We start from the raw sequence: 22,343 nt of genomic DNA on the forward strand, positions 1-22,343 counted from the left end.
TTGCATCTGAAGGAACATAATAGTGACAACTAAAGACTTTCAGTGCTACAATTTGTAACGGAATGATGGATACTAACACATCAAGATAACAGGTTAACATGTCAGAAAATACTTTAATTTTGGCTTTTTTCTTCATGAACATCTTGGGCAGTGTGCAATTGCAAATCCTGCCTTACTTACTTTTCTTCTTTCGCCGTTAAGGCCTCTCCATTGTTCAGCTTTTTTCACCACAAAGCTCAACTCTTGATTCGAAATCTCCATGTCAAGTGGGATGCAGAACTCATTTTCGTTGCCACTGATCCGTTGAAGGGCATCTAGCAGCCAACTTTCCTTGTGTAATCTAGCAAAGAATTCCATTGTTACACTCACAATTAACATTCTAAAACAGAATGTCCTCCTACTACAGGTTATCAACAGTATTTGTTCAGCACATACATTTGATGACCAAGTGAATATATTTAATACATAGCATTAAATATAGCAGGAAATAGTTCCACAGGTCATGAATCTAACCGTACATGAGTCAAATCAAACCAACTCATCATTTATATACTGATATGACTTGATCGCCAAAAAATTATGACAATATCACCAGGAGAGACGCTTTACCTCTGCTCCCATTTTGGTAGCCAGAGATGCATTTTGATTGGGCAGAAGTTGTGTGCTTTCATAATAAAAAGTGCTTGTCCTCCCCACAGCTGTAAAAATTGTTTAAATATGCAGCTGCCTGAGTTTGCACTTTTAGTGCCTCACACATACAATTGCAATGTTATTAAAGTGTCTTAGATGATTCGATTATTTATGGCATTTTCTCTGGCAGCCTGGCAGCAGCACAGATGGGAGAAGAGCATTTTCAATGCATGTTTAATTTTTTAAGTAGATATTCCACAAGTCATCTAGTTCGTTCAGTCGTTTCTTAAGAATGTTCTCCAATAGATTAAAAAAAATACAATTAAAACACAAATTAAAATTACAACAGATTTTTGCTCTTGACATCTCACGTCAATAGTCTTTTTTTGTACATGAATTGGGATCCCCTTAGCAGACTTGCTGGTCTTTTTTAATTTCAAACGTGTCAAGTATTCACATGGGGGCGGCGTGCATTTGAACAGTCTATTTTTCCAAAACGATACAATCTGGTGTTTTGAGACAGCATGCTTGATTTGGTATTACGGTGCATAGAAATGGTGTAACATTCCTTATGTGGATAAATTGTTGAGGCAAATGCGCTCAGCCTCCAGCTTTGCCCTTTGTGTATACTCTCCTATAAAAATTAGAAAGCATTTTTGAGTCCCACCGGTACAATTTATGACCTTTGTGGCCAGCTGAAATGTTGCATAAATATTTGTCTTTTCTCCCAAAATGTAAATTGACAGTTTGATGAAGTTTGGTCACAAAGAACCAAATGTACATGCTTTCAAAATTGTTTATTTGTAACTACAGTCCTGATTTGTGCAGCAGAAAGACGAGAAATTGCACTCATTTTCATATTTGGACTAAGCAGGATATTTACTAAGGTTTATGGTAGAGCTTGTTCAGCACATGCACAGCGCTTGGGGGCTTTTATAATACATTATAAATTGACAGTATGTTTTGTGTTGTGTTGAGCCATATTGTATTTTCTTTTGTATCATGTGTGGTAAGGCTCTTGAGGTCCTGGTTGGACTTTAGAATGGAATTAAGTAACTGAATGGGAGGTGTTAAGGTGTGTTCATAAATGTTTTGAAGTAATGCGAGCAGAGCGCAATCGTATGTTGAAGAATAAAGACATCTGTTACAGAAGTCCATGTGGGGTGTGTTCATTTACATGTTGTGGGCTAGGGAGGATGTTACAACTGGCGATAAGTAGGGGATATGTGCCCTGAAGAAACAAAGTTGCTCTCCCTGAGATTTTGCAAAAATACAGGAAACTGCTTGTGTGTGCCAAGTGTGCCCCAAAATCGATTGCAAAGTGGTCTACCATTGGTGTATGTGTAGTTGAAGACCCACTTCAGCCCATACATGGCCATCAAAGAAGTTGACAGCCTGCAGAAGAGCACATTCAAAAAGCCCACCAAATCCCATTGGTAAAGCTAAAAGAAGAAATTCCACGTTGGCCTGTAACACAGAGCCATCATCAATGCAAAGCAAGCACTAAATGCAGTGGCAACCAGGTATGGAAAAAAAGAAATAAATATACTTATCGGCACAAACGAGTAAGGTGCCATATGACCTTGAAAATCGGGCCTGACAACCAGGCCCAAGCAACTAGGGTTACATGGAGAGGTTGCCAGTCATACTTTACAAGACAAACACTGCCTGAACAACACATTGCTCTCAATGGTGACCAAAGGAATTGCAAAGTACAATGTGGCTAAATTCCTGAAGCCACTAACTTTGTCTGAGACCACAAAGAAACAGAACATTGGTGCCAGGTGGACTGCATGGATCCAAATGTTCAATGACTTCATAGATGTGCTAGGAGAAGATAACAATAAGAAAATCATTGAATATTTGAAAAATCTTGCTGATGATGGAGTGAAAGAAGTGCTAAAAAAAAGTCTCACAAGCTGATGCAACATCATACCAAAAGATAAAAGAAGCATTGGATGCCAAGTTCAATCCAATGCCGAATGTCGACTATGAGAGGTACATCTTCAATGATGCACATCAACAAGCTGGTGACAAAAATGGATGAATTTGTTGAGAGACTTGATGCACTTCTCAAGCACTGTAAGTTGTGCAACTTTAATGATGAGGAAGCCATGCACCTCAGAGTCATCAACTGCCTTTCTGATTCCATTAGAAGATGCATGTTGAGAAAGCCACTCAGTTTGGAAATAATAAAATTGGCTGCAAGGGCAGAACAACGACCAGATCAACAAGCTGCTGATATGGAAGCAGGAGCAGTTAGTAATGAATAAGCGTTGATCATGAAAAAAGAGTAAGAGCACAAAACAGATGCATAAAAGTCGACGTCACCTAAGAACAAAAAGTTAAGCTTCCGATGTGTCCTTTCATTTCTCCCTAAAGGTAAATGTCAGGCCTTAGGACTGCAAATGATGTGGGAAAGAAAACCACATCATAATGGTCTGCAAAGCGAAAAAGAAACCAAGGTGCATATTTATACTTGGCTTGCACCGCTTTAGCATCAAAAATGTTGACTCTAAAACCGGGCATAGCTAACTCCATATTTATATTTTGACACTAGACCCATCTAGCGTCAAAATATATGGGTTAGCATCATATTGTGGATGCAGCAAATTACCTTGACCTAATTAGATGCAAGGTAGGCATGCCCATCCACAATATCATGTTAACCCCCTACTGCCTTATTTATACTCCGGCGCAAAAATGACACGCACAGATTAGGTGGACCAAAATAATGGGTCTGGACAGGCATTAGGGGACCTGTGGACTCATTTCCATGGCTAAACACCATGGAGTGGGCCCACAGATTCCCACCCCAAGCCCCAGGAACACCCCCACCCACACCAGAGGAACGCCATAGGATGGGGGACCCCATCCCATCCTGGGTAAGTACAGGTACATTTTTTTTTTCTGTGCCAATGGGGGCCCCTTATATAGGGCCCCCTGCCTGGCACTGGGTACTATGGCCTTGCCCAGGGTACACTGGTCCCCAGGGCTGGCCATTAGGGTGGTGGGTAGGACTCCTATCTTTACTGAGACAGGAGTCATGTTTTGGTGGTAGTGCTTCCGAAAATGATGCTAGACTGGTTAGCAGCATATTTATTGCCGCCAACTAGCCTAGCATTGTTTCTGGCCCACTAGCACATTTTCCTCTTCTACCACCCCACTAGCGTCTTTTCTTTAGAAGCTAGCCTGTTCTTTCCGCCACTGTGCTCCATTCCATAAATATGGTGCCTAGCTAGCGCTATGGAATGGCGTTAGCAGGCGCTATGAGTTTGACGCAAAACTGCGCTAGTGCAGTTTTGTTGCAAAATCCATAAGTATGGGCCTAAGTGCATCAGAGTTAGAAAAGAAAAAGGCTGTCAGAAGGTTCCAGAAGCATTAGCGCCACGTCCACAAGACCAAAAGGCAACATCAGTTACAGGAAGTACAAACCAAGCACAGTGATCATCTTCAAGTTCATCATGCAAAGGCTGTTCAAAATCATTAACAAGCACTAGTGAACAAGACATATGTACACTGATGAGCTCAACTAAGGAATGATATGCACATGTAGGGTTAGCTGCTTGCAAAGAAGATCAAAAGTCAAAAGAAAGTCAAAAAACAAAGCAACAAAATCAATTAGAACATTGTGCTAAACAAAATGTCTCCTATGTTGTGCCTTACTCTGTCAAACACGAAGGTATACATGTGGGTTGCTTCACAACCGTTACAGAGTTGAGGGTCATTAACAGCAACTTTGCGACACAAAATGACATCAATGCAAGCACTAATCCATGTCCTTCAAGAAACTTCATCTAGTGAATGCTTGCTTAGCTTTGGCACTGCTGCTGACATTGGACTAATATCTCTCCACTACAACATCCATGCTCAGGCTGAAATTGCAAGTCAGTTCCCATTCTTGTTTCATGGCCTAGGAGTCTTAAAAATATGAAAGTGCAACTTCACATTAGTGAGAACATTCACCCTTTTGCTCAACCATACCGCACAGTTGCTTTTCACTTACAAGAGTTCTTGAGAAATAACTAGAAATACTGTTGAAACATGACATCATTGAGTGCTTCACCGGTCCTCTTCCATGGCTTTCGCCCATAGTTGTGGTGCTAAAAAAGGACAGTGCTCAGTTGTGTTGATATGCACCACGCCAACAAAGCAATCAATAGAGAAAGACATCCTGGTGCTCACATAACAGACATGATTCATGCAGCTGAAAGGAGCCAAAGTCTTCTCCCTTCTTGACCTAACAACGGGTCTCATCAACACAAACTGGAAGACAACTATAGGTACATTACTACTTCTTTGACTCATGTTGGTTTGTTCAGATTCAAAAGACTGAGTTGTTTGGCTGCATTGATATTTTAGGATGTTATTTAACAAATTAATCACTTTGTTTTGAATTATTTCAATTACAGTAATGACATACTGGTATTTGGGGCAGCACAAAAGCAGCATGATAAGGTTTTTATGCATGTGTGTAAATAACTTGCTGATGCAGCTCTCACTCTGAATGCAGAAAAGTGAGTTTCACAAAACCAAACTTAACTTCTTCGGACACATATTCTCGGAAGGGGGAAAGACTCCTGACCTGGATAAGGTGCAAGCACTGTTATCTTTCTGACCCCCCTCAAAGACAATGTAATCATGCTACAAGCCTTGTCAGGCATGGCCAATTACTGCTCAAGATACATGTGTGACTTTGCTACAAATCATAATGGCTAATAGTGCTTGCATTACAACTCATAAAGACTATTATGAATCACAGTGTACTTCTGGGTAGTGCAAATTGAGACTTTGCATTCAATTCTTTTATGCAAAGACTACCGGAAGGGTCATCGATCAGTTTTCCACAATGGGAACAAAAAATCGACCACCTATCCCTAAATCATTGTCCAAAATGTTTCCAGCAAACCCCGTCAAATGTGGGCGAAAGGTGGATTTGTATCCGATACTCTCAAGTAATCAGCATACACATCTATGTTTTCTGGGGCATAGATTGGTCACTAAGATTGGGGGAACAAGTTTCAGATTTCCTAACAACCACTCTGGCATAGCATGTTAAAATACATTCTAGACAAGGAGGGAGCATGAGAGGCAATATAGGGGCAGTGGAAAGGCATAAAAATACTGATTGCTAGGGGTACTAAGTGAGAGGAAATACACTATTTGGTAAAACAACCAACATTTATGAAGACTTTCAAAGCAGGAGAGGGTTAGAGTGTGTGTGTAAGCTTTTGCCTGTGTGTATGGAAAAATGCCTTGTGATATCCGACAGACACTTCACCATACACAACTAAAAGCACCTGTACCCAACTATTTATCAGAAAACATATTTATTAGGGGGGCTGTAACACCCCAAGCAGCCCCTTCAGGCTACGCCTCTTTATATATTCTTTCCTTCTTTCAGGGATTTCTACAAAAAAGCGGAACAGAATTGTACCACTCCAAACAAAAACTCACAATGGAATTTCATTTGAATTGTGCCAACCTAGTGATATGAATGAAATTGCATTCGTTTTTGCGTTGTTGTTGTACAATTGTATTTACTTCAACCAACCTTTAACTAATATTCCATAAGAAATCTTGGTTGGCCAACGTGTGTTTTTTCTGTAGTCTTCGTTGGAAGTTGGTCAACTACAGCCAGAGTTTTACCCTGCCAAAATTGGACATTTAGGGCTAGATATATCAACAAACGCTATTTCTGAATCACGAAATGGTACGTATCATATTTGTAATTCGGTAATAGTGATTTCTTAAAAATCGCAAATGCTATACCGAATCGCAAATTGTGATACCGGCCCCATTCGCACCTATGGGCCTGTAGGCCATATTTGCGAATTTTTTGCATTTCCCAAATTGCAAATTCCTAACTGGAATTCGCAATTTGGGAAATGCAAAACCCAGGGTGCTGGGGGCCTAAGGCCCCCTCTGCTGCACCCCAAGAAATTTTTTTAAGGACATGTAAGGCGCACACATGCCAAAGGGGCATGTATGCGATACATGTCAATTTTAAAAATGCATTTTTCATGCATTTTTAAAATTTGCACATGCTAACCACCAAGTTCAACTTGGTGGTAATAGCGATTCCTTAATGCACAATTCGCATTAAGGAAAAGCTTGATACATGTGATTTAGAAATCTCAAATAAGGATTCCTTATTTGTGATTTCTTATTTAGAGAATCGCAATTTGCGATTCTCTAAATGGGGTCGCAATTTTAAGGAATCGCTATTTTAGCGATTCCTTAAAATTGCACAGCAAATGCCTTTCATACACACTGAAAGGCATTTTTGCATTCGCAAACGGCCATTCGCACCGTTTGCGAATGCAAAAACGCTTGATACGTCTAGCCCTTAGAGTAGATGGCAGTGAACGTTGTGCAAAAAACAGAAAATGGTAATTTCTCCTTCTTAAATAAACATTTGGTAAGCCCGTTTCATAGGTAGGGCACATGCGTTCTACATAACATCTACTATATCTAGAAAATGAATATGAGATATTTATAATGTGTTTAAAAGAAGAAAGTCCTGAGTTTATTTGGCTTAGAAACACACTTTAAAATTAGACATCCTGTTTACAGTAGCAACTCCCTCAATTTCAACATTGTGATGTTGAACAAGAGATATTCTACTTATGCCTGTAGTGTTACAGTATTTGAGTAATTGTGTCATAAGTGAGCCTTTGTGGATGCAGGGCTGCAAAACTGCACATATTGTAGGGTAACAAAAGTTCCTAAATAAAGAAAATCTGATAACTTTGATTCACTATTTGTCCACAATTGTCAAATTCTAACAGACCCCATTACCTTTTGTATTTAGAAATGTGAAAATGAATTTCGAAACACATTTACAGCCCCAAGAAAGGAGCACATATTTTGTTTCTTACTCATAGAATATCGTTCTTGCCATTGAAACATGCGATTGCCTTCTAATGACCAGCAAAGCCCTGGCTGACAACCGATTCTTTTACAAATATTTCCTTTTCAACTTGATCCCGGCAATATATGAAAGTGAATTAGAAAGGGAAATTCAGCACAGGTAGTGCAGTAAAAAATACCCAAATAGAAGCAGACATAAAAAGCACATGGCGAAAATCCCATTCCTACCTCCATTTCCCTTGCAGCAATGTATCAAAGTCATATTATGTGACAAATCGGTTTAAATACATAGAAGGGTCACTGTTACGTTTTATGTTTCAGTATTATTTAACTTAAGGCGGAACATTATCAAAGCAATACACTATTCTTTTTAAAAGAAAATGAATCTCCAAAAATGCTCCAAAATGTAATTAAAAGAACCATTTTTGAGCTTGCTGATTGCCGCAAGCTCTTGCTTTTTTTTTTTTTTTTGAAATAGGTCATATGCACTTTGTCATAAGTTCCGATGACAGCCAATGGGAACGTACAATTCACAAAGCCCTCAGCTCTCCAGTCTTGTGCCCTACATTTCAAGCAACTCACTGCATCATGACTGGCAGAAGCTATTATTCTCAGCTCTGAGACCCTGCGTGGAGATCTGGCATCTGTTTTCTTGTTTTTCTTCCAAAACTAGAAGGTGAAAAGGACAAGTGTAAAAACGAAAGGTCTGTTATTATGTATGGCCACTTTACTATAGGTGTGGGTCAAATAAATGGAGTAGGGAATATCGCCGTTTCTCAAAATCATAGCTAAAATATTGGGGCCAAAAATATCGACAGGTAAATAAGTACAGTTTTTTCTATAGCTAACTCCACATATATATACAACGACATTATATATCTTCAAGGTACAGATGTGAAGTTATGAATAGCAAATCTGTGTGTCACTATATGCTATATGTTCAATATATTTGTTCTCGATATTATGGCTACTGTATTCAGGTATAACACTATTCCTTACTCCATATTTCCGATTACAACCTATACTGTAGAACAGCATCAAAATGTGCCATAATAAACTACAATAAACATTGTTTGTCTTGCCTGTGGGGATGGGGTAAGACTGCCTTCAAAATCCGTATACTCACAGATTTAAATATAAGAATAATAACGCTTATTTCACCTATAGTTTGCAAGCCTTAGAAATAGAGCTTCCTGTAGCAGCGCCTGCAGGATCATTAGTGCCAAACATATCTCGGTTTTTACGTCCCTGTTCTAGGGGGGGCTCCACTTTGAAAAGGTATCAAAGAATATGCATAGCTCTAGTGAAATCACCCCTCACCCTCCTTCCTGATCAGAAGAAGGCATTCTTGGCACTCAGTCCACATGTTGCTGGGCACCAGACCCCTTACGGAAGGAAGGTTAGAGGGAATGACTTAACAAATATGAAAAGTGACTGGGAAAAGGGGGCTGGAGAAGAAAGGATGTAAGTGTAAGTGACTTGTAAAGAGTGACGGTGAGAGATGAGTTTCAAGAAAACAGAGCATCTATGAGGAAGGGAGAAGAACTGTAATGATGGTGTGGATGATTCAAATAGGGTATAGTACAATTCAGGTGAGTTTGAAATTCTTTAACAGTTATTTTGACCAACAAACATTTAGTGCATCACATATACTTAAGAAATGGAGCAGAGCAAAACAACATAAATACAGTGGTGTAGCAGTAGGGATCTAGCTAAAAAACAGCGTGGAAATTATACATTACATTGGAAACTAAAATGCATATAATATGGGTCACAAAATACTGAAGGTAAAAATAGCAATACCAATCTATTTCCATTGGTCAGTCAAAATTATTTAAAGATTATGTTTAGCAAGAAAAGGTCCAGACGCAGACAGAGAGGCACACAATTGAAATAATCCACTAACCTATGAGTGAATTGCTTCACAAACAGTGAGCAGGAGTCTTTAGAAGAGGAGTTTGAGAACAGGAGAATATATGTTATATGGTAACATTGGGGAATTCTGAGATGGATATAAAAGCAAGAGTATCATGGGACCAGATTTTGGCTTTGGTGGCACCGCAACGCGGGTGTCATCAGAGCCAAGTAGTGAAACTGCTAGAATATCTTGTGCATCCAAAGGAACAATTTGAAGAAATGCAGAAAGCTACTAACAAAGCCCTCAAAAAAGGAAACTAAACTACAAATAAAATAGCTCAGTAATGCAGAAGCATAACCTGTGGACAACCTGAGCTCTGCAGTAGCCTGAGTCCAGTGAAAGAACTGTGAAATGCCCAGATACCCAGTGCATAATCTTGGGACATCCTTTCCCTCTTACATTTGGTGACCAATCTCCATAATGCTGCAGGACAGGGCTGCACATCGCTTGTGGTGAAATAAAGCTAACGATTAACAGTCTAGATGACCACGATGGGGGAGATAGTGTTTCCCCTTAGGGGACATGCTACATAAATAGCAATATCCTCCTGTGCAGCTAGCAACAAGAATTGTGTCAGAAATTGGATTATGAAATTGAGAGGGGTATTTCCCCTACCAACATAATAAGGAAAATCTGATTAGTTTGAAACAGCATTCTTAAAGAACCTCTGCAAGCCATGGTAGCTTTGGTGTGAGCTGCAAGCAAGCCGTTCCCTGAAAAAGTGCTGATAAGCTCAAGCAGTACCAGAAGATATAAAGTCAAGAAAACAAAACTGCAAAATAATTTTAGAAAAATGTAAGAAACAAAAAGATAACAAACTAAATAAAGTTGGATATAGGGAACCATTTAAAAAACTTTAAAATGCGGATGGCAAAAAGTACATAAAAAACTAAGCACCAAAGTAAAGTATAAGTTTACTGTTCACTGTGTTAAGCATGCATTTTCATACCATCCATCATACAGCAGAGGTCAGAAACCTCAAGCAGATTGGCCTGGTCGAAGTTTTTACCTTGGGGTTTACTCTGATTCTAAAGATCAATGGTGCAAGGCTGAAACAAAAAAGGGTCTCTTAAAGATGGATATATCATTGTTGGGTTCCGGCTGAAGCCATTTATTTTTACACCAAAAGTTCTGAGCAGAACGAAGCTGGATTTCATAGCCAGTGATGTGATTTTGCTGCTAGGATGGAGTTGCCTCCAAGTTCTGGTTCAAGAGTTTACACCTTTGAATACATCATGTTTTGGCTGTCAAAATTCACCAGCATTGCAAATCTGGAAAATGGTGCTGGACAGCACTCCACATGATTTACAATGATGTTCCAATTAATCCTTCTTCAGTGAGTAAGGATTCCAGCAAGACAAACTTGGTTTTCTTGCATGCCAAAGGTGCTTCCTCACTGGGAAAGCCTCAGTTTCTTATCACAGTTCCCTGGTGGGGAAAAAATTACAAATGGCCTGATTTAGGGCCTCATTATGAGATTGGCATTCGTACCGCCAGACCGCCATAATGGCGGCCACCAAAAGACCCCCATGTATTACAAGTGGAGGATCGACAATAGGCAGTCAAAAAAGAAAACCTGCAAGTACGTTGGATGTACGGAAATAGGTGGCCCGACCACCATCGCCAATAGCCCGACAACCAACCACCGAACCTATTACAAGTACTAAATAGCATTGGCAGTCATGCCGTGGCGGTCCTCCAATAGCAGTCCGCACCTTGGTGGTTAGCAGCCACCACAGAAATACACAGCACTACATTGGACGATTTAAAAAACAACACAGCTGACACACATTCACACACCTTACACACCTACAAACCACACCATAAAACACACCCATTCACACACCACAATCCTTTGCAACTCCCACGCAAAATACTCCATCCAGAATGCCCACAAAAAGAAATCTTCCAACTTAATTGACGCCCCTCCATCTCTCACTGATCAAATATTCCACACCCTCTACACACCCACATCACACCCATTTGCAACCTTCCAATCCATTTTATCACTCATCACGTTCTCATTTGCCATCACCTACCTTTATCATTGATTATTTCATTTCACCACCATGTCACCCAAGAAAAATCCCTGTTTTACCGAAGACGAGTTAAGAGGCATGGTGGATGAAATCATTAGAGTAGAGCCACATCTATTTGGAGCCCAAGTCCAGCACAATACTATTGCAAGGAAAATGGAAATATGGCAAAGGATAGTCAACAGAGGGGAATCTGTAGGCCCCACCCTGTGCGCAAGAAACGACATCAGGAAGAGGTGGAACAAACTTAAGGGAAAGGCACATTCCATGGCATTCAGGCACCAGCTGTACGTCTAGTAGACTGGCAGTGGGCTCCCACCTCCTCCCTTACAACTCACATCATGGGAGGAGAAGGTCTTGGCAATCCTGGATCCGGAGGACTTGACAGGAACACCCGGGGGAGTTGAGTTTAGGTAAATGACAAAAATAAAAATGTCACCAAAATGTTTTGGTAGGCATGCTCACAGCTCAGCTTTTGTGACCCTCACTGTCACACAACTCAACAGTCCAGTGTCCACCTGTCCGCAGACCCCTGTCTGGCCACCAACATGAGAATTAGATCCACCTGGGGGACCTACATCTCTGTATAGTGGGTGTAACACTGGGATTGACAGCATTACAAATCCTAACAGGCACTGTCCCAACATTACTAAATCCAGAACAGAGTAGCATACTCAAAACTGACATTTATTACGAACTCCACATTGGAGTGTACTCACCTGAGAGGATTGCATCTGTTTAGTCTGTAGGTAGGACAGGCACTGACAGCAATGCTAAGACCAGCAGGACCTGCTGCCATCACTCCACTCAGCCACAACACTGTCCGCTGCCACACTGACCCTTCTCCCTCTACTCAACCAGTAAACTGTACTTAGCTGAGGGAAATACCCAAGTATATTGTGTGGATATCTTGAAGGAAAATGACTGCATATCGAAGGAGGGCCTGTCCATTTAACTCCAAGAACCAGCCTGGTGTCCATATGATAATGTGCATCTGCCTGTGAACTCGCAGATGTGTGGTTTACCCATCTGGGAGGCATCAAGATACAGGTCATGATATACTCTGTGATGTGGCTAACCACCTAGATCCATCTTGCACAGCTATGCCTAGCTGCAAAAATTGTGGAAAGGAAGGACAGCTCAAAATGTGTGCCAAAAACATCAAAACCAGTAACATTCTGTTTCTCACATCAACGGGTCTACCTGCCACTTGGACCACTCAAAAGACTGCCACTACCAAGATAGATGAAGCCCTCTGTGAGGACAACACTCCTGGATGTGTGGACATTGAGGATAGTTCTGGCCCCTCCCGACAACCTGGTCAGATGACACCTCTCAGCCTCACTGTGACCACATCGACTCCTCTGAGCCCTGTTGTGTCAACGTCTCAGCCAATCATTCGCCCCAAAACCTGTGTCCCAAGGATAGTGACAATAATCTTGTGCTCCTCAATCCAGGATCCTGAGTCCCAGCAAAACACCTCTGACAATGATGGTCCTGGAACCAGTAGCAGGGTCAAGCTGCGCCAAGGGCACAGGCACGTGGTGGTAGGGTGCTTAGGAAGGATGGTGTGGGCCAGTGGCATGTGGCTTCCGGGGTTGGTTCTGGACAGGACACCATCAGCCAAGTCTTGGGAGCATACCAACAATCCCAAAGTGTGATGGGCCAGGTACTTGCTGAACTCAGGGAGATCAAGGAACTACAGAGGGACTTCCATCGGGGAATCTATGAACAGTGGGAGGCACACAATACCAACATGGTCTCCCTAATGGGGTACTGAGAGAAATCAACACTGCACTGAGTAGGGATTGTCAACAACACCAGATCCCTTCCATTGGCCAGTCAATTCCAGCCCCTTCTACATCTGTTGCAGCCACTGGAAGGGAGGTCCTGCCAAGGGAAGGACCTGCTTCAGACACACCAGCCTCCATAGCTGAAGACCCCCCCCCCACAAGAGAGGACGCCCACCCAAGCATCCAGGAGGTGCAGATGGAAAGAGACAACCCACTGCCAGCAAGTATGTCTTTCCTGATGAAACTCCTTTGTGTGCCACTGATTCACTCTGTTGACTGTCCTCCAGCCACTTACCTTGCTAGTAGAACATTGGACTTTGGATTCTACTCTAATGATTACATCCACCATGACTGATTCATTCACTGTCAATATCTATTTTGGAGGGTAATCATAATTTCCTGTGCGTATGTAAATAAATACACCTAATAATAAAACAATGCCTAACACTGACTTTTCTTTATTTAAATATGTTGAATGTGAAATCCATGTGATGCAAATAAGGAATACATACTATGGGAGTGAGTGGAGGCAAATGCCATACATAGTGACATGCAGAGGATTACTACCAACACAATGACACAAGTGACTAGTCACACTATACATTTCATTGCACTGTACAGCACATAGGCTGCCAAAATGACTGGACTGTCATGGCCACGAATGGCAGAACTATGTTGACTCAGCCTAGATATCTCAAGATACCGCCCCAGACCACAAAAGAAAGGGCTATGTCAGACCTTATCCTGTAGAATAGGCAAACAGATTAGTAGATGTTGTCACCAGCTTCAGACTTATCACATACCAAAACCTGGTCTACCAACTTGACATACACCATGACAGAGAGAGAGGGCAGTACGATAGTCCCTAATCATAGGTCAGTCCTATTACAATGAACAAGCATCTGGTGATATAATACAAACCTATGTCAGTGTTGTGCCACATGCATTGTGGCCTGGAATGAGGTAACACTTTGACAGCTACACACAGGTAATATAGGATCATTGTCAACATAATGTGAAGGGAGAATGTATGGATTTGACTAGATGACAACATGTATCAAGGCCATATGATCACACACGAGACAACTGGATCAACACACCACATAAAACAAGTGTATTGTGCACTTCAGAATTCCTCCCACCAACTGTCCCAGCTGCTTTTGTCAAAGGACATATACACCAAAGTCTGTAACCAACATTACCTGGAGCAATCCATGTCTACTTTATATGTCAGGACAGCAACAGGTACATGCCAATGTTTATTTATTTATTTATTTGCATGATTAATTAAAATCTTAGCAAAATAGTCAACTAATTACACGATTAATACAACTGGATATTTAAAAAGCTGCCCTTATGTTGCCAGCTAACAACATATGGGGATAGTGATATTTAATAAAACTAAACACAATTAAGATTCAATATCCACTATAAAATTCTTGAATTTATGCTAAAACAATAATAAGAGTAACTAAACAATTATTAAAAGTGCAAACCTTTCCATGTGCCTGGTTCTGCATGTTTCCCGAACATAATCTACATCTTTATGGTGTATTAACAGACCCAGGCCCCAAGTTAAAGCATTTGGTCTGTGCAGAATTTTTTTTAACAAGTCTACAGTTTGTCTGCGGATCAGTTGAATAAAACATTTTCATCATTGCTGGCTGACAAGAACGTATCCTGTTTCTCATAAAAACTGGTTTCAGCAGTTGGCGACATGCTTCTCTTAGGGCCGGGCAGATACAGATGAAATGGACCATATCCTCCATGCCAATGTCACAACTCTGAAATCCTCACATGAGGTTGGCATGGTGAAGAGCCCTGAATAAAACACAATGCAAGGAGTTGAGGCAGGGTAAACACATACATATGACCAAAACCATACATCAGAGTTCAGCAGATCCATACACATTTCATTGAGACTGACATAGACAAGGAAGATAATGAAGGTATTAGGGCCCGTATTTATACCTTTTGACGCTAAACTGCGCTAACGCAGTTTAGCGTCAAAAAATTTTGCGCCGGCTAACGTCATTCTGAAGCGCCATGCGGGCGCCGTATTTATTGAATGGCGTTAGCCGGCGCAAGCAGACCGGCGCTGCCTGGTGTGCGTGGAAAAAAACCACGTACACCAGGCAGCGCCGGCGTTGGGAAAAGTGGCGCTAGGGCGTCTTAAAAATGGTGCAAGTCAGGTTGACGCAAAAAAAACGTCTTAACCCGATTTGCGCCATTTTAAACGACGCCCAGACGCCATTTACATGACTCCTGTTTTTACGAAGTAGAATGGGGAGGTTTTATTGCTAACCATGTGTTGAAATGTGCAACAGTTTTCGATGTACACGCTGAAAGCAGGAATTGCCAAAGCCAATAGATTTGGCCTAAAGCTTAGTATTTTTCAATGACTTTTAGGCCGTGATTTATACTTTTTGACGCAAACCTGCATTAGTGCAGGTTTGTGTCAAAAAGTATAGAGCGGGCTTGCGTCATTCCAGTACGCCAGCCAGGTGCCATATTTAAGGAATGGGGCAAGCCGGTGCTAAGGCCCGGTTAGAGTCAAAATACATGATGCTAACCGGGTGGGGGAGGCGTAAAGAAAACTGGAGGTTGAGCGTGAAAGAATGGCACTAGTCAGGTTTGAGTCAAAATAATGACTCTAACCTGACTAGCGCCATTGTAAGGCGCACAAACCCCATGGACATGACTCTTGTCTAAATAAAGACAGGAGTCATGCCCCCTTGCCCAATGGCCATGCCCAGGGGACTTCTGTCCCCTGGGCATGGTCATTGGGCATAGTGGCATGTAGGGGGGCACAAATAAGGCCCCCCTATGCCACCCAAAAAAAAAAAAAAAAAAAAATGTATACTTACCTGAACTTACCTGAATGTCCCTGGGATGGGTCCCTCCATCCTTGGGTGTCCTCCTGGGGTGGGCAAGGGTGGCAGGGGGGGTCCCTGGGGGCAGGGGAGGGCACCTGTGGGCTCATTTTGAGCCCACAGGCCCCTTAACGCCTACCCTGACCCAGGCGTTAAAAAGTGGCGCAAATGCGGGGTTTTTTGACCCGACCACTCCCGGGCGTGATTTTTGCCCGGGAGTATAAATACGACGCATTTGCGTCGGCGTCATTTTTTTAGACGGGAACGCCTTCCTTGCATCTCATTAACGCAAGGAAGGCGTTCACGCAAAAAAATGACGCTATTTGCCCATACTTTGGCGCTAGACACGTCTAACGCCAAAGTATAAATATGGCGTTAGTTTTGCGCCGAATTTGCGTCGAAAAAAACTACGCTAATTCGGCGCAAACGGAGTATAAATATGCCCCTAGATTTCTTCAGTCAGAATTTGCTTACATGCCTTGGATGTACACTGCATAGTGTGAGATCCCCTGTCTTTTGTGAAACACATGCCCTACTCAACACATCCTGTCAACTGCAGTTTCCCATACAATCACATGAATCATATGTTATCACACACTTACACTCAAGTAAAGTATTGATTGATGAGATCTGCACGCAAGCCTTCACCTTCCTCCTCATCACTCTTATCCTCACTTGACATTTCAGGTTTCTTACCCAGTGGCACTGCTAGCTCCCCCTCATCTGTTATATACATGTGATGTTCCTCCTCAGGGCAATGTTGTGGAGCATGCAGCAGGCCAAAATGATCAGACGTACATTTTTGGGTGAGTGGAGGAGGGCTCCACCTGTCTTGTCTTTGATCTTAAATCTGGCTTTCAGGAGCCCAAAAGCACACTCGACGACATGGCGTGTTCATCCATGGGCATCGTTGAAGTGGACCTCCCCTGGTGTTGTTGGGTTCCTCACCGTTGTCAACAACCACGGGCGGTTTGGTTATGCAGAGTCACCTGAAATGGAACTGGACATCTGTCCAACAATCAGTCCCTCTCATTATTTCTTCTGCAGCACACATTTGATCCAAACACACATGACATATGTGACTTACCAACCCTGCCCGGGCCTTCTGTGGGTACAGTTGTGACATCAGCTGTGGAATTGCGCTGTTCCACATGATGAAGACATCATGGACTGAGCCCGGGTAATAGGCACAGACCTGTGAAATGTAGAGGTCCACCAAACAAACAACTTGGGCATTGATGGAATGGAAGTTCTTCCTATTCTGATAGACTTGTTTTTTGCCATGTGATAGAACCAAGTCAACATGTGTACCATCAATGGCTACTACAACATGTGGGATTTGTGCCAAACCATTGAAGTCAGCCTTCACATGTGCGAAATTCTCACATTGAGGAAACATTGAGGAAACAGGATATAGCTGTCCAGGTGTTTCAATAATGCTGAGAGTACATCCTTTCACACAAGACTGAACATAGGCTGGGACATCCCAGCAGATGGGGCCACTATATTTTGGAAGGCCCCTGTGGCCAGGAAGTGCAACATTGTCACGACTTGCACAATGTATGGTATGCTAGTTGGATGAGAAATGGAAGTCAGTAGATCTGGCTCCAGCTGACAACAGAGATCCACAATTGCTTACCTATTCGGATGGTACATCTGGATGAGCTGTCTGTCTTTCGTGACCTGAAGGTCTGGCAGTGGACGGTAGACAGGAGGATGTCTTTCTGTATAAGTCTGGTGAACATTTCTATATTAGTCTAGTGCTCATTTAGTTTTGTTTATTCGCTACATAATCTTCGGATTTCATGTATATTGTAACCCAGAAGGAGTGTGCAATGTTATTACTTGTATGTGTTTTTTTCACATCTTCGAAATGTGCTATGTATGATTCATCTCCTTGCACATTGACTGCTCCTAGCACATGAGGGAGAATCATGACTTATTCCCCCAGGTCCCCATGTAAAGCCATGTGAGAGGCTTCCTATTTAAACCACACCTGGTCACTCACAATCGGTCTGCAGTCTTCTGACTCCACTCTTGGTTCCTGGCAGCTTTCCTTTGGACCAAGTACTCTTGCACTGGAATTCCTGCAAAAGAAAAAGAGAAAGAGGAAATGAAGCATGCTACAGTAAGAATATTACCACACCCTACACCCCTGGGATTTAAAGGTTAGTGATTATTACACTACTGAGAAAACTGAGTGAAAGACAGGCTGGACTCTATGCAAGCTTTTTCGTTTCATGAAGAATGGCTCAACAGAGATACTAACCTAAATGTTTTGTTAGTTTTGTAGGGGCAATTCGAAAAAGATCAACAATGCCAAACTTTGGGAACTAATTTTGTAAAGCGGTGTGGTGAAAACTGCTAACAATGCTGGGTATTGTTTCTTACTGAGGGACTTTGTTTACCAAAAATTGATAGCAATCCAGAATATTATCTTGTCTGAAACACTGTGACATTTTTACTCCCAAGAAACATTGATGCTGAAATAGGTGTTTAAGAACATTTCTAAATAATGATACTTAACCTGTTAAGGAACTTTGAAACCTTTTAGTATTCTGCATATTGTGGTATTGGAACTTTGGGATATTGTGCAACAAGAACATTGCATAAGAGGTTTTGTGTGACTTGAACACTGTGGCTTCGTGAGTGGTCCAGGCCTGTCAGACAAGTTACATGTGTAGCCATCATCCAATTCATTTCTTGCAACATAAATACTGCTTGTTATTGACATACTGTGACAAGGCATGCCATGATTTGATGACATGATATTCAGTACACGTTACAACTGTCAATTACACAGAAGTATCGTGTTTCCCCATTGCTTCACCATAAATGTGTACACATCATCTCTCAGGACAGAAATGATCTTTAACATGAAACATGCTACTCATAATGTGAGAAAATTCTCAAATTTAAAATGACCGGGGGAGGGGTGTCTGTACCCAAAATAAACCTGTGATATCTGCCTAGCAATGTACAATAATGCTGTCAAAGTAGAACAAACATGACAGGACAAGACCGGTACTTATCAGTTGCTGAGACCATTTTTCTGAGTTCTGATGAATTTCTTATTTGCAATATACAACTGAAAACGCTCTTAAGATGGTGGGTACCTAACCTACTCCACTGGACTCTAGGCACCACCTATGTCTCTTGGCTGAAGTTGTCATGGTGGTATTTGGTTGTTCCGCCAAGGACACAGCCATTGGCTAACGTTGTTGTCAGTGACGATCTTGGTCAAATAGCTGTGCCTCGCTGCAGTCTGTGCTGTATTGTTGCCCATCATATATGTGGCATGGCTTATCTGGATAATTGTTTGCTGATGTAGCAAACCACTTTCACTTTGTAAGTGGGGAATGTCTATTGACATGAATCGTGTCCTATGACTGTTGCCAACAATCATTGTGCCTACATGTCAGCATGTGTCCATTTACCTTCAGGAAATGTACATTATATGAAATTTCAGGTGTCCCAACCATGTTGATGGTATGATGCCTGTATCCCCTCACGAATATGTGCTAGGCAAACTGTTAGTGGAATGATACATTTACAATGGTGGTACGTTCCATGTTGTGTCACATACAGGAGTGTGTTGGCTTTGTGTATGGTCTGACAGATACCTTCATGTCTCATGGTATGTCATTTGGCATGCAGAACTGCTGTAGCAATGAGGTATGTGACAGGTGTCCCAAGATTGTGGGTCTAATATGTGTTTATCTATGCCCTTGATGTGGTTTCACGTGGAAGGGTTTACTGCACATGTGTATTGATTGAGGCAGGTTTCCTGACTGTTGTCATGCATCATGGTGTGTCTTGCTTTGATGTTGAAATCACATGTGTTTGGGTTCATGCCTTCATCCACAGATGGCTACCATGTTTGACATGTCCAAGATGTGGGCAGTGATGTTGCATCTCATTGGACAACAGGTTGTGGTGCTCCTTTTTGTGAACATGAGTTCTGTGTCTCTATAAAATTCAAGGGACAGATGTGTACTACTGACACATCCATATGTTGTCATTGTCATGGGTGTCAGACATTAGTGGTGACTATCCTAGGGCTTACTGATTCTTTGTTGTGTGCATTCTTGAGACATAAGTCCCTGACATATTAAACCTTATGTCAATGGTGACCCTTTCATTGGCACATGTAAGGCCTTTCTGTGTGAAACTAATAATACCTCCTAGACTCTGTTGTGACAGGTGTCACTTGTTGATCTGTACATTGTTGACATGTGTCCATCATGACACGGGTATTCCATTTCAAATACTCTAGGATATTGCACTTTTGTATCAGAGTCAGATGGATGTCATTGGCTCATGAAAGTGCAAAATGGATATGTGAAAAGACTTGTGTGTGAAAAATAGGTTTGTACTTTACAATAAGATACTTTTGTTGACTACAAGCTAACTGGAGTCTGCTGCATATGGTACAGCATTGGGGATAGAGCGGTCACCTAGTTGTAGTAAGGTTGTGGGGTTTGCCAGACTTCATCCATACAATTGTAGTAGTCTGACATCCTGTATTTCTTTTTTGTAACTTTTGGAAATCCAGATGGCATGCAAGCATATGTCACAGCACATGTATGTGCCACTTAGGTGTAACTTTTTGCTGAGGCCTACTTGACCTGATGGTATTCTTTGTCACTCAGTGATTTGGTTCATGTGTTATCGGGTACATGTTGTGACCGCATTTCTCTTTCTTTTTCCAGCATCAGCACCAGCAGGCAAAAGAGATGGGGCTCAGCAGAGTGGGGAAGCATCTGGTCACGGGACCGCGGGCCAAGATACAACCAACACAGAGAGACACAGTAGTCTAGAGGGTGAGGGGAGTGCCACAGAGGAGACCAAACATTCATCATCCTCATTTGATTCCTCATTCAGTGACCACTCCCTAGTGGTGGAGGACCCAGCGGGGACCCCCCAGTACCATCCTTGTTGCCACCCTGCTCTATCACCACCCTCACTATTGCTGCCCACCAAGGTGGCAGTACCCATTCACCCAAGAGGGTGGGAGTCTCCTTTGCCGCAGGCATCTCCGACCTGAGCCCCCGTTAGCCTAGCTGCCCTTAGTGACGAGGCTATCGGCCTCCTGATAATGATCTCTGTGGGTCAGTCCACCATTATGAATGCAATTCAGGGACTGGCAGGTCAACTCCAGCAGACCAATATATACCTGGAAGGCATTCATGGGCAATGGCTGCCCCAAAGAGATCTTTTCAGGCTCTGGCCTCCACACTGATGGCAGCCAGTCACCCCTACCTTCCATCCCCCCTCCACCTCCCTCTTCCCAGTCCAAATCCCCCTTTCCCCTAACTACCCAAAGCACACAAACAGATTCTCAGGCATCCACCTGAACAGACAAAGGTAGGGCACACAAACACAAGCATCACAAGACACACTACTGGCACACACACAAACAACATCCACTGCAGACAGAGCAACACTCACTACCCTCCGTGACACCCCCAGCCACCCCAGCATGACACACACCACATCATGCCTGCCTACAGACAATCCACAACAGTCACAGAAACAGCCACCACACCCATTCTACCCACAGACACCACCCCAGCAGACTTGCAGACATCCACCCAAACACCACACCAGCAGACACTGTTGCTACTGACATAACCGCCACATCCAGCATATCTGCAGACACCACCCAACAGCCACCCACCCACCACAGCATCCCCTAGCACCTAAGCCCCCCATGCTCAAGACACATAAATGCCCTCACTCACCCACCCAACAGACACCCACAAAACACAAGCAAACCTCCCATGCGCATGCACCCAAGACATCCACACCTACACATCAGACAACCACTCCCTCAACCTCCAAATCCCAACCCCCTTCTGATGACCATCCCCATGTGTCCAAAAAACTTTTCCTTTGTGACCTAGGCCTTATCCCTGTCCTCCACTCCATGTACCACACCACAAAAAGTCTGCATCCAACCATCTCTTCCACCTCCAAAGCCTCCTCTGTCCCCCTGCAAAGATCCATACCCCTCCTCAAAAGAAGAAGCCCACCCCTCTCAAAAAGGATCCCCCTACAAAGCCCAAACCCAAACCACCCTTTCCCAAATCTGATACCCCCACCCCTGGATGATCCCTTAGGTGCCTGCCTGCCCCCTTGATGCTCCTTACTGTGGAGGTTACATGGCAGTCAGGGGTCAAGAAGGGCACAGCACTGTCCCATGGGTTCTTATTTAATT

The 22,343-nt window shown here is 42.6% G+C and overlaps 1 protein-coding gene across 1 annotated transcript in view; it reads right to left on the reverse strand.

Moving 5' to 3' along the window:
* LOC138260178 (uncharacterized) overlaps positions 1 to 22,343 on the reverse strand; it is a 199,833-nt gene that overhangs the window by 51,026 nt on the left and 126,464 nt on the right. The window contains exon 5 of the mRNA XM_069208423.1: positions 181 to 340. Coding sequence (XP_069064524.1) covers positions 181 to 340 — 160 coding nt within the window. The remainder of the gene's footprint in view (positions 1 to 180; positions 341 to 22,343) is intronic.

Source organism: Pleurodeles waltl, chromosome 2_1, assembly GCF_031143425.1.
Source record: "Pleurodeles waltl isolate 20211129_DDA chromosome 2_1, aPleWal1.hap1.20221129, whole genome shotgun sequence".
NCBI lineage: Eukaryota > Metazoa > Chordata > Amphibia > Caudata > Salamandridae > Pleurodeles > Pleurodeles waltl.